Source organism: Strigops habroptila, chromosome 10 (genome assembly GCF_004027225.2).
Source record: "Strigops habroptila isolate Jane chromosome 10, bStrHab1.2.pri, whole genome shotgun sequence".
Lineage (NCBI taxonomy): Eukaryota > Metazoa > Chordata > Aves > Psittaciformes > Psittacidae > Strigops > Strigops habroptila.
Window position 1 is genome coordinate 15,582,888 of NC_046359.1, and position 12,917 is coordinate 15,595,804.

General features: G+C 39.1%; 2 protein-coding genes across 2 annotated transcripts in view; one reads left to right on the forward strand and one right to left on the reverse strand.

Moving 5' to 3' along the window:
* Nucleotides 1-1,761: 1,761 nt before the first annotated feature.
* LOC115613740 (cytochrome c oxidase assembly factor 6 homolog) lies at nt 1,762-3,832 on the forward strand. Its single transcript, XM_030499633.1, has 2 exons — nt 1,762-2,089; nt 3,291-3,832. Exons 1-2 carry the CDS (start codon nt 1,946-1,948, stop codon nt 3,384-3,386), a joined length of 240 nt encoding a protein of 79 aa, XP_030355493.1. The 5' UTR covers nt 1,762-1,945; the 3' UTR covers nt 3,387-3,832.
* A 294-nt stretch (nt 3,833-4,126) lies between these two features.
* Nucleotides 4,127-12,917, reverse strand: part of TARBP1 (TAR (HIV-1) RNA binding protein 1) — a 33,733-nt gene continuing 24,942 nt past the window's right edge. Inside the window, exons 23-30 of the mRNA XM_030499632.1 lie at nt 11,802-11,888; nt 11,014-11,210; nt 9,955-10,036; nt 8,425-8,596; nt 7,935-8,126; nt 6,851-6,975; nt 5,571-5,707; nt 4,127-4,511 (exon numbers count right to left, since the gene is read on the reverse strand). Coding sequence (XP_030355492.1) covers nt 4,352-4,511; nt 5,571-5,707; nt 6,851-6,975; nt 7,935-8,126; nt 8,425-8,596; nt 9,955-10,036; nt 11,014-11,210; nt 11,802-11,888 — 1,152 coding nt within the window. The 3' untranslated portion in view covers nt 4,127-4,351. The remainder of the gene's footprint in view (nt 4,512-5,570; nt 5,708-6,850; nt 6,976-7,934; nt 8,127-8,424; nt 8,597-9,954; nt 10,037-11,013; nt 11,211-11,801; nt 11,889-12,917) is intronic.

A 12,917-nucleotide genomic window follows, 5' to 3' on the forward strand; every position in this document is an offset into this window, starting at 1 on the left:
TTGTTAAAAGGATACTCACAAAACTCAACATGAAGTCTTTATGACAGGTATCCATTTCTTTAACAACATCTATCTCACTAGCCGCTAAATGGAAATGTAATTCAAAGGCTTCAACTGTGGCCAGCAGTGCACCTAACAAATCTGGAATTTTTTCAGCCTCCCATCTTTCTAGAACATTTGCCTCTGCCCAGCTATTATAAATATCCCATTTATTACTTACTGGGCACATTTCCCAAAAGTAAAAGACTAAAGATAGAATTCGCTAACAAATAACAAAAAAATCCACCTCCTTAAGATAGCAGTTTAACCAAATGGAAATATTGCCATTAAAAATGTATTAGAGAAACCTTTTTTTCCTATTCATGCACTTTCTTAAAACCAGATCACTAAATTTCCATAATACCCATTACACAGTTATTTACAATTGTGTCCACTGAGTATTTCTTGGGCTACAGATCATTAAAGAATAAACTATTTATCACAAATCCCAGGTGTGCTATTCAGGCTTTGCGATTAATTATACATAACCATATTACCCACTCTGTTTCTTGAATGCAGTAACTAAACATTATATGCACCATAAATTTTGAAATCTAAAACACAACTGACATTCCCTAGTATTGTGTTTCGGTCCTGAGACTTAATATTAATTTTCTTTTCAATATGCATGCTTGTAAAAGCTTGCTTTGCAAAAGCTTGAGTGCAAAAGGGTTCCAAGTAAGCAGTAATATAAATTTACTTCTATATTAATTCTTTTCAACAGAAAAAAACATAACTGAAATTCTATTTTCATAGTGGCTTCCACTCACCTTAAAAGCCCTGTTCTGTTCGACATTAAATTACTGCATTTCTATCTTTTACCTATCACAGTCTAAGAAACAGAAGGCGGTTAAGCAAATAGGCAGGGATGAGAACACGGGCCATTATATACTATATAGTGTACAGCAGCAGTCACATTTACTTTGCTCCACAAAGGTTCCCTTTCAAGGAGTTGGTTAGGTATTTCAACCAACGAAATCCCCTCCGGATCTGGCTGATCATAGGGAAGAATATATCTGGCTGTGGAAGAAGCACAAGCCCTCGGTCTTCTCTGAAAATACCTTTCCACGTATAGAGCTAAGTGAGCCACCTGCAAGGAGAACCACACAAGCGTGCCCACCACCAGCAATGGGAATTATGACTGCACGCTGAGGAGGAAAACCAGCTCAAGGCAGGTCGGCAGCTACACCCGCTCCCTGGCCCGGCTGCCGAGCGGCCTCATGCACCCCAATGAGCACCAGCTATCAGCACGGGAGCCGGCAGCGGCTCTGCACCCGGCAGAGCCGGGCTCTTCCTAGCTAACAAAATGCCACCCTTGCCACGGGTGCAGCGGGTGACTACGGCAACACGGGAGATAGCTTTCCAAACTGCAACACCGCCCCGCATTGCCAGGCGAATGCTGGTGCAGTTCCTCAGCCGCAGCGAGTGCCACAGGGAATCACCACCGATTCCCAAATGAAACAACGAACACAGCGCGCTCCTGGGTGTTCTCCAGCAGCACTGCAGGGCTCTTCCCCGGGGAGCTCACCCGGCGCCCGGCTCGGGTGCCTCTGGGCTGGGAAACACGCCCTTCACACAGCCGGGGCTCTCCTCCCGCTAAGCGGGACCCCTGAAGCGCCCGGCGGGAGGAACCGCACCGCTGCGGGATCCCGCATCTCCGTCCCCATGGCGACCGCGAGCCGCCGCCAGCCTCGCCCGGGACTGCGCCTGCGCGCCAGGCAAAGCACCGCCTCGCTTCCGGGCCGTGACCTTCGCCGGGCGGGTGAGGCGGCGCGGCGCGGTCTGCGGCCTTCCCCCCGGCGGTGCCGGTGCAGCAGCCCCGCCGCCCCGGTGCTTTGGGGCCGGGTCGCAGCCGGCCGGGGCGCGCTCGGACACACCGGCGTTTGCGTTCAGGTCGGCAGCGAAGATGGCGGCGCCAACGATGGAGGAGAGGAAGGCCTGCTGGGGCGCCCGGGACGAGTTCTGGCAGTGCATGGACAACCACGGGGATGATGCTTCCAAGTGCGAGAAGCTGCGGCTGTCCTTCGAGTCTCTGTGCCCGCAGCAGTGGGTGAGCAGCCGCCGCTCCGGGCGCGGCCTCGGGCTCCGCTCGGGTCCCCTTCCGCTCGGCCGCTGCGAGCTCGCTCAGCGCCAACCGAGCTTTCCTTGCACGTTAGTGAACAGCATGGGCGAGTAATTCCGCTTATCGCGTTAATGATGGCAACTCTGGCTTCTCGGATTGCGGAACTTGGGCAGTCTTAACGCTTTCTCATAGACAGCCCTGCACCCTTCAAAACATAACTTGGTTTGCACAGTTTTGGTCCTGCAGGGAAATTACAGCTCCTGAGCGGACCACTGCCTAGCCTGGGAGCTGTGAAAAGTAGATTAAAGCACATGGTATAAAGGGAAGGGAAAACACTGTCTCAGACTTTCAGATAAATACACAACTAGGCAAGCGTACAGGCTTATGGGTTAGTTAAAAAAGTTCAGAAAGATACTCAGAAGCTTGTGGGAGTGCACAGAAGTTACTAAAGAGGAAAGGCTAATACAGAAGGGAGGAGACACACAGGGCTTGCACTCAAATGGCATCTTAAGACTGGCATCTGATAACTTGTGCATAGAAGTACCCTTCTTCCTGCAGCATAACTTCACAGTAAACTATTGGCTTCTGTGTAACCCATTCATGTTGTGCTTTTTAGTTTCCTTAAGCTCAAGCTGTAGTTCTTTTTTAAATGCTCTTTACTGACAGCAGTGTCTGAGGGGCTGAACAGACAGAAGTCAGTTACAAAAACCAAAGTACACAGTTGCTGTACTGACTTACACTTCGAACGCTGCAGTTGTGCTGTATGTCATCTCTAGTGATGATGGTTTTACATGCAGTGCTTTGCACCATGCACATCAGTGGCTCCAGGCAAGGAATTGAGAGGTTACATAGTATGTGATACCATATAGAAAAGCTGCTGGACTTACCTTTGCATTACAAGTAATCTTTATTCACAGCAGTGACTGGTTTTATTGGGTGCTTATAGAAGTAGTGGGGTGGTTATGGCAGGAAACTGAAGTTCACTTTCAAAATGGTAAAAAAAAAATACACAAACCAAATACTTCACTCTCATTTCTTCAACAGACCAAGAAGCTCCTAGCTAATGTATTGAGTTAAAATCCTCCTCAAGTTTGGCAATGAAAGCCTGTTTATTCCTTATTCTTTTTGTGATGCACAAAGCCCCCTTCTCTGCCAGCTTCTTCCAAATATCTTTTCTCTTTTTAAACAGGTTAAATATTTTGACAAAAGAAGAGACTTTTTAAAATACAAAAAGCAGCTTGAAACAGAAGGGTATCATCCTCCAGAAGCTGCTGGGAAGTCCTAGCTACTCTGCTTTCAAGATTAATCTAGTGAGAATAACTGGAAGGAAAAGGCACGAGAAAGTGACAGAAGCTGCTTCAGCTCAAGAACTGGTAACCCAACTGTCTTCCTGAAATGCACGCTGCTGCTCCTGTTGCAAGGTCTCAGGTGTCTGCTGGAAAAAGATGGTCATGGACAGCTTTTTCATGAGAATAAGGCAAAGAAATATGGTGCAGGGCTGTTCAAAAATTAAGGTTTTGAATGTGTAATTAGTCAAATTGTTCCATGGGAATAAATGATTTTTTGGTAGTGTAATATACATAATTCTGAAGAGAACAATAAAATTGTTTTTCAGTAAGTTAACCAGCTTTTCCTTAAGATAAAAAGTCTGTTCCAGCTTGTCAAAACTCGTCAAAAGGAGGTGGTGGTATAATATAATTTCTATTTGTCATTAAACTGTATTTTAAAATACTTTGATATACATGGTAAAGTCAGACATCAGTTTATAAAACAGCAGCTATTAGAAGACCTAATGCATGGGGTGGCATTTAATGTAAGTGAATTTACCTTGAAAAACATGCTGGAGGCATAAAATGCTTTGGCTACAGTAAGTTTTGATTGAGGTTACAGGAAGGCACCACTTTCATTTCAAGCACGGTCATCACAATTGAAGTAACTGCAGTAAAAAATGTTATGTTTTGAGTCTGGGATTCTTTACATACTATACTGATGTTCTAATAGTAGAAAAAAATCCCACACACCACATGCAATATAAATAGTATTTATTTCCAATGCAACAGTTTTATTTAAGGAGGTATAGTATTAAGGCATTTAAAAGTCAGTCTGAACATTACAGAGAACAAAACATGCAAAACTGAAGAATCCTCATTCACCCTGAGTTTGTATCTCCTCTATTCAGAATTTCATGTTGTAGCACCATAGGAAGTCACCCATCTGTACTATAAGGCACAGAACTCTTGGCAGTTATTTTTACTGTTTTTGCTTGATGACTTGTTGCCTTGTGTACTCCCAAATCAGCAGAGCTCCACTTACATGCACATTGAGGGATCGAATGATACCCTGCTGAGGAATTTCCACACAGACATCCAGGTGGTGAATCAGGTTTGCTGGGATTCCTTCATGTTCATTTCTAATAAATAAGAAAGAAAACAGGGGAGACCTGACTAAGCTTTGATGTCAGAAAAGAATTCAGTTCACTGGTCCAGCAACAGCCAAACACCCAACATTAAAGACTCCCTCTCTGCCTTTATTTTGAAACTAATGAACAGCTCTATAGGAAACAACCTGGGCATGAAGCTGTTGGCACAACAGGGAAGCTCTAACTGCCCACTTTACATTCAGTGAGGTCTTGGTATGAGAGAATGTTGACACTGATTGGAGCCTTGAACTGGAGATGTTTCACCTCTTCAGAGTGAGCGCACCAGAAGTTACCAAAGGTTATCAGTAATTAAAATTGTGGTTTTAATTAGAAGAGAACAAAGTGATTATGGAAACTACATTCTGAAGACAAGCGACATATAAAAAGGTTTGAAAACCTGGTATTTCTGCCGCTCTTCCTTGTGTCACTCAGTAACCCTGCAATTCCAGCAGCTTTCTGACTTGCAGGCACTTTCCTTTAGATTTCTTCAAGTAGCCTTCCCTTTGTCACATCTAAGGCTTGCTTGCTTGCCTACAGGAACTGATTATTGCTTTTATCAGCTGTCCCAGCTTCTGCTTGTACTGCAGAAACTTTCTACTTTGTCCTGTGCCTCATATCCTTCATTTTTAAAGCATCTCCCAGCTATGCATGCTTCCACTCAGCTCCAGTCCTCACCATGCTAAGCAGGGCAAGCAGGCAGCTCCCTTCTTGCTGAGCACAGGGCCCGAAATAACTGAAGTGAATTGATGGTACACCTCTGTCACACTAGGAAAACTATAATCCATGCTGTTGCTAATTCCACTCATTAAAAAAAAAAAAAGTAGTTACAGTGCATGGATAGCATATTAAGTCGGAGAAAAAGGATCATTCAGGAGTAGATATCAACACCACCTACTCCTTAGCACACAAAGCCAAGCTGTTTTGTCTCCATAATCACTTCCCATTCTAAATCCACCTTCACCACTGCCACTTGGTTTTCACATGACCAAACTGACTAGTAGAAGGGATGGACTGCAAGAGGTAGATTTACAAAAAAGTGTGTGTTCTTACCCCAGCAGTAACAGTGACTTCTCTGGGAAACAATATTCTGTAAGATCAAAACTTTTAGCTGTCTGCTCCACACCAATAATAGTGTAGCCTTCCGTTTTTTTCTGCTGTAAATAATCAACAAGCTGACATGGTTTCACCTGTGCATCAGAAGCAGAGAAAAATACACAAATATTTAAATATCACCATTTGTAAACTTCTGAAGTTACTGTAAAAATCAATTTGGACTGTTTTTAAGATGAATGACTTTTATCTCCAAAGGATCTGTCCATATGCATAGCTTAACATTTTGACAGCTCTTCAGCAATAGCACACAAGGTTAAGTAAGGCCACAAAAAATGTACTCCACGAATACAATGAACAAAAAGGCTTTCATATGATTCTGACAGCTACAAGCCTTACATCTGAATGTACAATAATCACAGGGACAAGGTGCATAGTTATTTAACCTGGAATTCCTTCTCAATGCAACAGCTAGTACTGTGGCTGAGTTGCCTTACATATCTGCATTACAACTTATGATAGCTTGCAGTGAAGAATTGCCTTCACTCTACCCTCTAAATTGCTTATTCATATTAAATGCCTATTTCTTCATGCAACAGAAGCTTCATCATCAGTACTCTTCTGTACAGAGACTAGGCATGACAACACGTGTCCATCAGCATTCTGTTTTAGGCAATACACACTATAGCTATCAAGAAAAATCTGAAAAGGCTGAACATAAACACTGAGAGGAGGTGGTGAAAAATTTGAACTCAATTATTCAAATGACTTAAAACTGATCTTGAAAAACTGATTATTATAAAATATCACAAACATTTTCTACCAAATACTAAACATAGAGATCAAACCCCTCATTTTTATAAGCTAGATAACAGGTTCTAAAAGCTTGGCACAAATTAGCTTCAGACAAGCTCAGAGATCATGCCCATGAAGTTACCAAAAGCAATGGACCAAGCAAGATAAATGAAGCATTGTTCAACATTTATAAATAAACATTAAATTCCAACTCACCACTATAAAAAATAGAGTAAGATATAGCAATAACAGCTCATGCAATCAGTTTAAAAATAATTTTAATTTCTTATTGCTGTGATAAACTATTTTTTATGAGGTTGAGCCAAATTTTATACCAAAATACTGAAGACTCAGTCTCAGAGGTAACAGTGGGAGCTTCTGTTAAGTAAAAAGTTCATTTTTACCAGATAAAGACTCTGAACTATACATTTGATGAACTGAAGATGTACAGTACACTTTTGAGCTACTAAAATATTTCCATTCACCTCAACAAGGGGGAGCCACTGCTCTGCAGAAACGCTAAGATGCTGAAACTGCTTATCTTGTACATAATGAAGATTGCCCACAACTAGTGCAGATGCCCCAAATATTTCACTTGTACGACACAAACCTGCAAACAGAGAATTAAAGTGATTTTTGTGTAGCAAATAAACACAAAGCTAGAATATTTTATCAAATGAAAAAGGAAAAGAATCCAAGAGAAATGGTTACTCTAGTCCTCTATTTTTAATCAGTTTTACATCAGTTTTTCAAGCCACACCTTGTTCCAGATAATTTACCAGGGTGGAAAAAAAGTTTTGTAACTTAGCAGAAAGATAAAAATTAGAAAAGCATTATATCTGACAATGTGCTTCTACAAAGTAATGGGTCAGCATACAAGCCTCAACAGGGATGGATGGACACAGACAGACACACAAACACACACACACGTGCGTTAAGCTATAAATCCCAAACCTGTTAAATGACACATTATATTGAAAGAATGACACATTACAGCTTTACAATACAGACAGCACCAGCTTGTGGGCTTATTTTTCATTAACAGTCTCACTGCAGTTATTTAAACTGCTGACAACAGCAAGCACAATGTAATAAAGTATTTGCAGGATTTATTATATCACAGCTTGCATGACATTGTGAAGAGCACTTAATCAGGAACAGGCAGCTTCCTGTCCACATCACGAGAAACTAGTAGGTCTACAAGATCTGGCTTAGCTGTTACAGAAAAAAAAATGTAAAAGCAAATTATTTCCTTTAACTACATACACTGTTGAAAACCTCAACTGTAACAAAGAATATAAAAGCAGTAAGAAACTGAGCATGACTTACAGCAAAGTTCTATTTAATTAATGCATGCTAGGTGTAATTCCTCCCACCCCTTAAAATGAAACTATAGAAGACCCATTCTTCTGAAGCAGGTATTTCATTTGGTTACTCCCTCCCCAAGATAGTAATCCATTTCTCTGAGCAGTACTTAAATAGTTTTCTAATTATCAACATAAGATGAAATTCATTCCTATTATCCAACTGGGCTCTAATGTCTAAGATAAGATGTGCCATCAACCTTACCTCCTAAATTGGTAGGTTTATCAATAAGTGAAGCCACCACAATCAGTCTGCTGTTTGATTTACCAAGTTTAGCAGCACGGTCCTGAAATACCATTTCCAGGTCTAAACTAGGAGTACTGTTTTTCCAGGGTATAATCTTTTTCTGAACATCAGTCCATTCTGTCTGGCTATCTGTTTCAGCTGAACTTGAACCTATAAAAACAATTAGTAGTTATACAGATAATGCAAGTGGTAGCAAAACTACTGCTTCAGTAAAGATTATCTAGATGGTAATACTGTAGACACCATTAGTCATTTACTATTATTTTATGGCATATACTCTGCTCACATACATTGGAACTAGATGATCTTAAGGTCCTTTCCAACCCTAACTATTCTATCATTCTATAGAAGTCTACTTCAGCTAAGAAACAGAGATGAGACTGAATACAGATGTATAGGGCTAGTACATACAAATAATTACATTTAATATAGATTAGCTGTATTTTACCCATGTCTTGCTGAGACCAGTCACTTGGTTTCAGATCACGAAGTTCCGTTCGACAATGATACCACTGAAATGCTGGTGGCAAAGGAATGTCAGTGAATCTGTCGAATTTAGAGAGCGAGATCCATTCATCTTCAGCAAGCTCCGAAAGGCGGGGAAGAATGTAAAATATTGTCTGCAGTGTAACACAGTGTTATTAGCAGAGCACCACTAAAGCAAGCAAAACAGGTAATAAATTAATGTCTGGTAATTTTATCACACGTATCTGATCTAGCATTCTATGATCTTATACTTAGTTTTCTTTGTACTTGATATAACTTACTAATATATCTCTCATTGACCACTTTACATATAGTGCTATCCCACATCTTCATAAATCTAGTCTCCTCCAATCTCCAATTAGACATTTTTTAAGGATGTCCATTGATGACTGTTCTGGAATTCTAGAATACCAAAGAATTAACGCTATGCTTCTCAGCACAGAGGTCTTGTGAAACTGTTTTACCTGTAACACTAATGAGTATTCAGTTGCTCTAATGAGCTTCTAGTAAAGAACACGTCTTGGTTTAATGTCAAAAGGAATACAGCCAAAAGCATTAAAACCTAGCAGTGAAATCCAACCCAGCACTATCAATAGAGCTAACCACAATTTATCAAGGAGTAACAAACACACACACCCCAAGGGAAAGGCTAAGATGAACAGTTTAAAACCCAGACATTTTGTCTACTCCAATGCACCCTCAAGATGAAGATGCACGCTGAATAAATTTAAATATTTAACAAGTATTATCCTTGGGTTTTTTTTTTTGTTGTTGTTGTTGTTGTTTTTTAATCAGGATTTTCATTCTGAATTTTGCAAAGTCATATCTAGCATATTTAAGTGTTCACAAAAATGTTTCATAGAACAGTTACAGAAAAAAATTAATTCTCTGGAAGATGGCACTGTTTGTGCCAAAACACACGTACCCCTTTTCGCATTCATGTTTATCTTGTCTTTTCAGCTTAGTTCCTCTATGTCTTATTTTGCCCTGCACCTGTATTTTTGCCTGCCCTCCTTTCCTTAAGTGTTTATTCGTCAGTTATTTAAGCTATAGCAAAAAGGACAGATGATAAAGGTGCTCTAGAAGTTATAGATTTGTATCCCACTCACATCAATTTTAAGCATCCTCAAAAGTTACTTCTAAGAACGGAAGTCTTAAAAATCCTAACAAACTACGTGATTAAGTAGATGCTCTTCATTTATTAGAAGTACTTTTTCTAGTCACAAATATAAAACCTGATTAACTCCCACATATGGGCACATTCATCACATATGCCTCTTCTTAACTGACCTAGGTTTTTAACACAATATTAGAGAATTAAGCTGCAGTCTTAAATCTAAAATCCATCACAATTTAGGTGACATAATTTTTCAGAGTTTTAAATGAATAATAGTTGATCATTATTCATCCTACATTAGAACATACACAGAAGGATAAAAACATAGTTGTAAAACTACACAAATACTAAGACCAGCAATAATTTCAGACTTGCCTCTAGACTGTAATCCTTAAGTGGATGAAATGTTGCAAAGAAGAAATGATCTTGGATTCGCTGCCAGTTCCTTCTAGCATTCCTGCAATTGCAGAAAGTAATGCAAGATGCACAAAAGGGCAATGTAATGGATTTTTTTTTTTTTAATTAGCAAATCGGAATAAGGCAACCTGATCGTATTTATTATGTACTGTATGGGAAATAAAATACTCTAAGTAAGGACCCATTTACAAACAACAAAACCCCTAACATTCAGGAAATAAGTTTTATTTATGTTTCAAGGAAGGCCCATAACATGTTTCCAAATTCTATTATCAAAAGCAGCAAGTTTCACAAGAAAGAGTATCCCATCTAGGCAGGCCTCTGGAGGAAACTGAATACTAGCCTAGAGTTTAGTTACAACTTATAGCTGAGAAAAAATGCAGAGTTTATGTTGGCTGACAACAACACTGTCAGAAATCCTGAATAATTTTCACTAACTTCTAAAAACTGGGCTAAAAAAAAATAAGGATATACACACAGAGTACAAAATTAAATTCACTGCTCTATTTCCAAATCAGTAGGCAGACAAGCATTTCTGCAGAGCCTATTTAATCATCATCCAAAATTAACTTCCCCATCTATTTTTCTTTCTTTCTTCCACAGAAGTTTTTTGGTTTGTTTTTTTTTTTTTTCCCCCTCAAATATTAACACCAAAAACATTTTGGATTTTTATATTTAAGAATTTACTGGTATCAGGAAGTTTGGGAGAATGAATTTTATTGCTTCAAAACCCACCATATAAGAAAATTAAGCACTCCTGATTTTATTTTTTTTTACCCCATTTCTAAACTATTAGCACTGTCCAAACATGCCTTGAGTTTTTCCTCTTGTGCTTTCAGACTGTGATGCTACACTGAATTATGACTTCATTTACTTTGCTGATAATTAATTTTAACAGAGTTAAAAATCCCCATAAACTCCCACAGAAATTATCAAGTGCTACTTAAGAAAATTAGACTGGCTGCAAATAGCTCAAAAGAATAATGTTAGGCTGTAATCAAGATGAATGTTACTAACCCTGTACCATGCATGTTTTCCACTTGTTGAAGGCTAGATTCAATAACTGGCGTCAGAGCTTCAAATTCTTCCACATGCAACATTCTGCACATGCCCCAGATTTTTTTAAGGGCAACTAACGCATAAAGTCGAACACTGAAATTATGGTTGAAACACCACTGTAGAACAACTATGAGGGCTTTCTTCAAAGCTGGCTTCTAAAAAAACAAAAAAACCCAAAAAAAACCCCCAATGATTCTTTCATTAATGTTAAGTCTAAATGTACCATTCAGAAGTAGAAGAGAAAGAGTGGCCCAAGAAACAGTGGCTTCCTCAAAAAAGAGCCTTTCAGAAAGTCAGAAGCTTTAACAGTACATAGATACGCAAAACCAGGCTTCAGAACATGGTCCTTATTTTCCTTCTTCCTTCCTTCTCACTAGAACACAGACACACAGCCCTAATAGTTCATTTTCAAAACACTAATTTGCTTTAAAAATTGTTTTTCTGCATACACAGAAACCTCTGTTTACTTCTGATTTTCTAGCTCTGATCTTGCAAATGTATACAAACATTTAAAAAAAAAAATAGAAATGCCTGGATTGCTACAGATGTGGAGTAGTTGATCTAATGTAACATCTGACTGTACCTCATCATCTATTGTAAAGTTCAGTGTTTGCCATATCAAAGCATACCTTAGTAGGAAGTAGGTATTAAAAAGGTTTTGAAAATAGACTGTAGGAATGGATTTTATTTCAGAAATCCATACACAGTGCAACTGGGAAAGGATGAACACTTTTAGTCAAACTTACCTTCTCAGAGGTATTTTGAAGAATGATGTCAAAGTGTGATAACACTGATAAAAACGTGCAGATGCTTGTTTTAAGCTTTTCTTCATCCTAAAGCAAAAGAGAATGTAACAATATGCATATTACGTCCTAAAAGTTTTCAAAGCATGTTCTGCACATGCAATAATACCACACTATTAACAAAACCCATGTGTTTCCACAGCAAAATTTACTAAAACACGAAGTTCAGATTTCATTTTTACTAACATGTTATTTGCTTTTTTCTAACACACTATTCAGAACAATGTATACAGCAGTGTAAATGAGCTAAAATTCAACCCAAATTCACTGTATTCCCTACTCTGAAAACCCCAAACCCAATAAAACCCTCGGGAATTCTTTTTAGTGCTTGCACTTTTCCATGTCATCACAAACGTGGGTATTGAATGTAGAACAGCCTAGCAGCTGCCTCACCCACATTCCGTATGGGAAGAAATGTGTTTCCACACTTCTATTCAACCCTTCTCTTTACAGATATATTTCCTATTCATCCATTCTGCTGCAGCGTTGCACTGGGTGCTCAAGTTCAGCTTACTTTTTAGTATGTCACTAAAAAGTGACATAAAAAAATGACATAAAAAAAACCTTTTCAGAGTCACTGTTTTCCAGGACAGCCTCTGAAAATACAACCTGTACTCCTTTTTCATAAATCTACATCTTTTCTGCTGGCTGTTTGTTTGAATGGGTCCACCGTGATTCAATGCATTTGCTATCAGCATGAGATTTCTTTGATCCAACAGATTATCATCTACTAAAATGACAGTAATTCCAACTATAGGAGCTCTTGAAGGGAACTCTATAATAGGAAAAGGCTACATTCCTTACAACATTTTATTAGTTCAGATAGGCATGACAAGGCATCTTTGTGCAGTTGTATATGTATATATATGCAAAAGTATAAATTGTAAACTGAACGAATTTTTTTCACCTGTGCAGGGGGCAAGATAAAATAGACAAATCAGAACAAAACCACAGCAAGCACCACTAGCAAGCAAAGTATTAAAAACCTCCCTGGTTTGAGGTTTTTTAATGTAACTTTAATTCTTGTTCTACTGTTTGGCTTTTTTAAAAACTACAGTA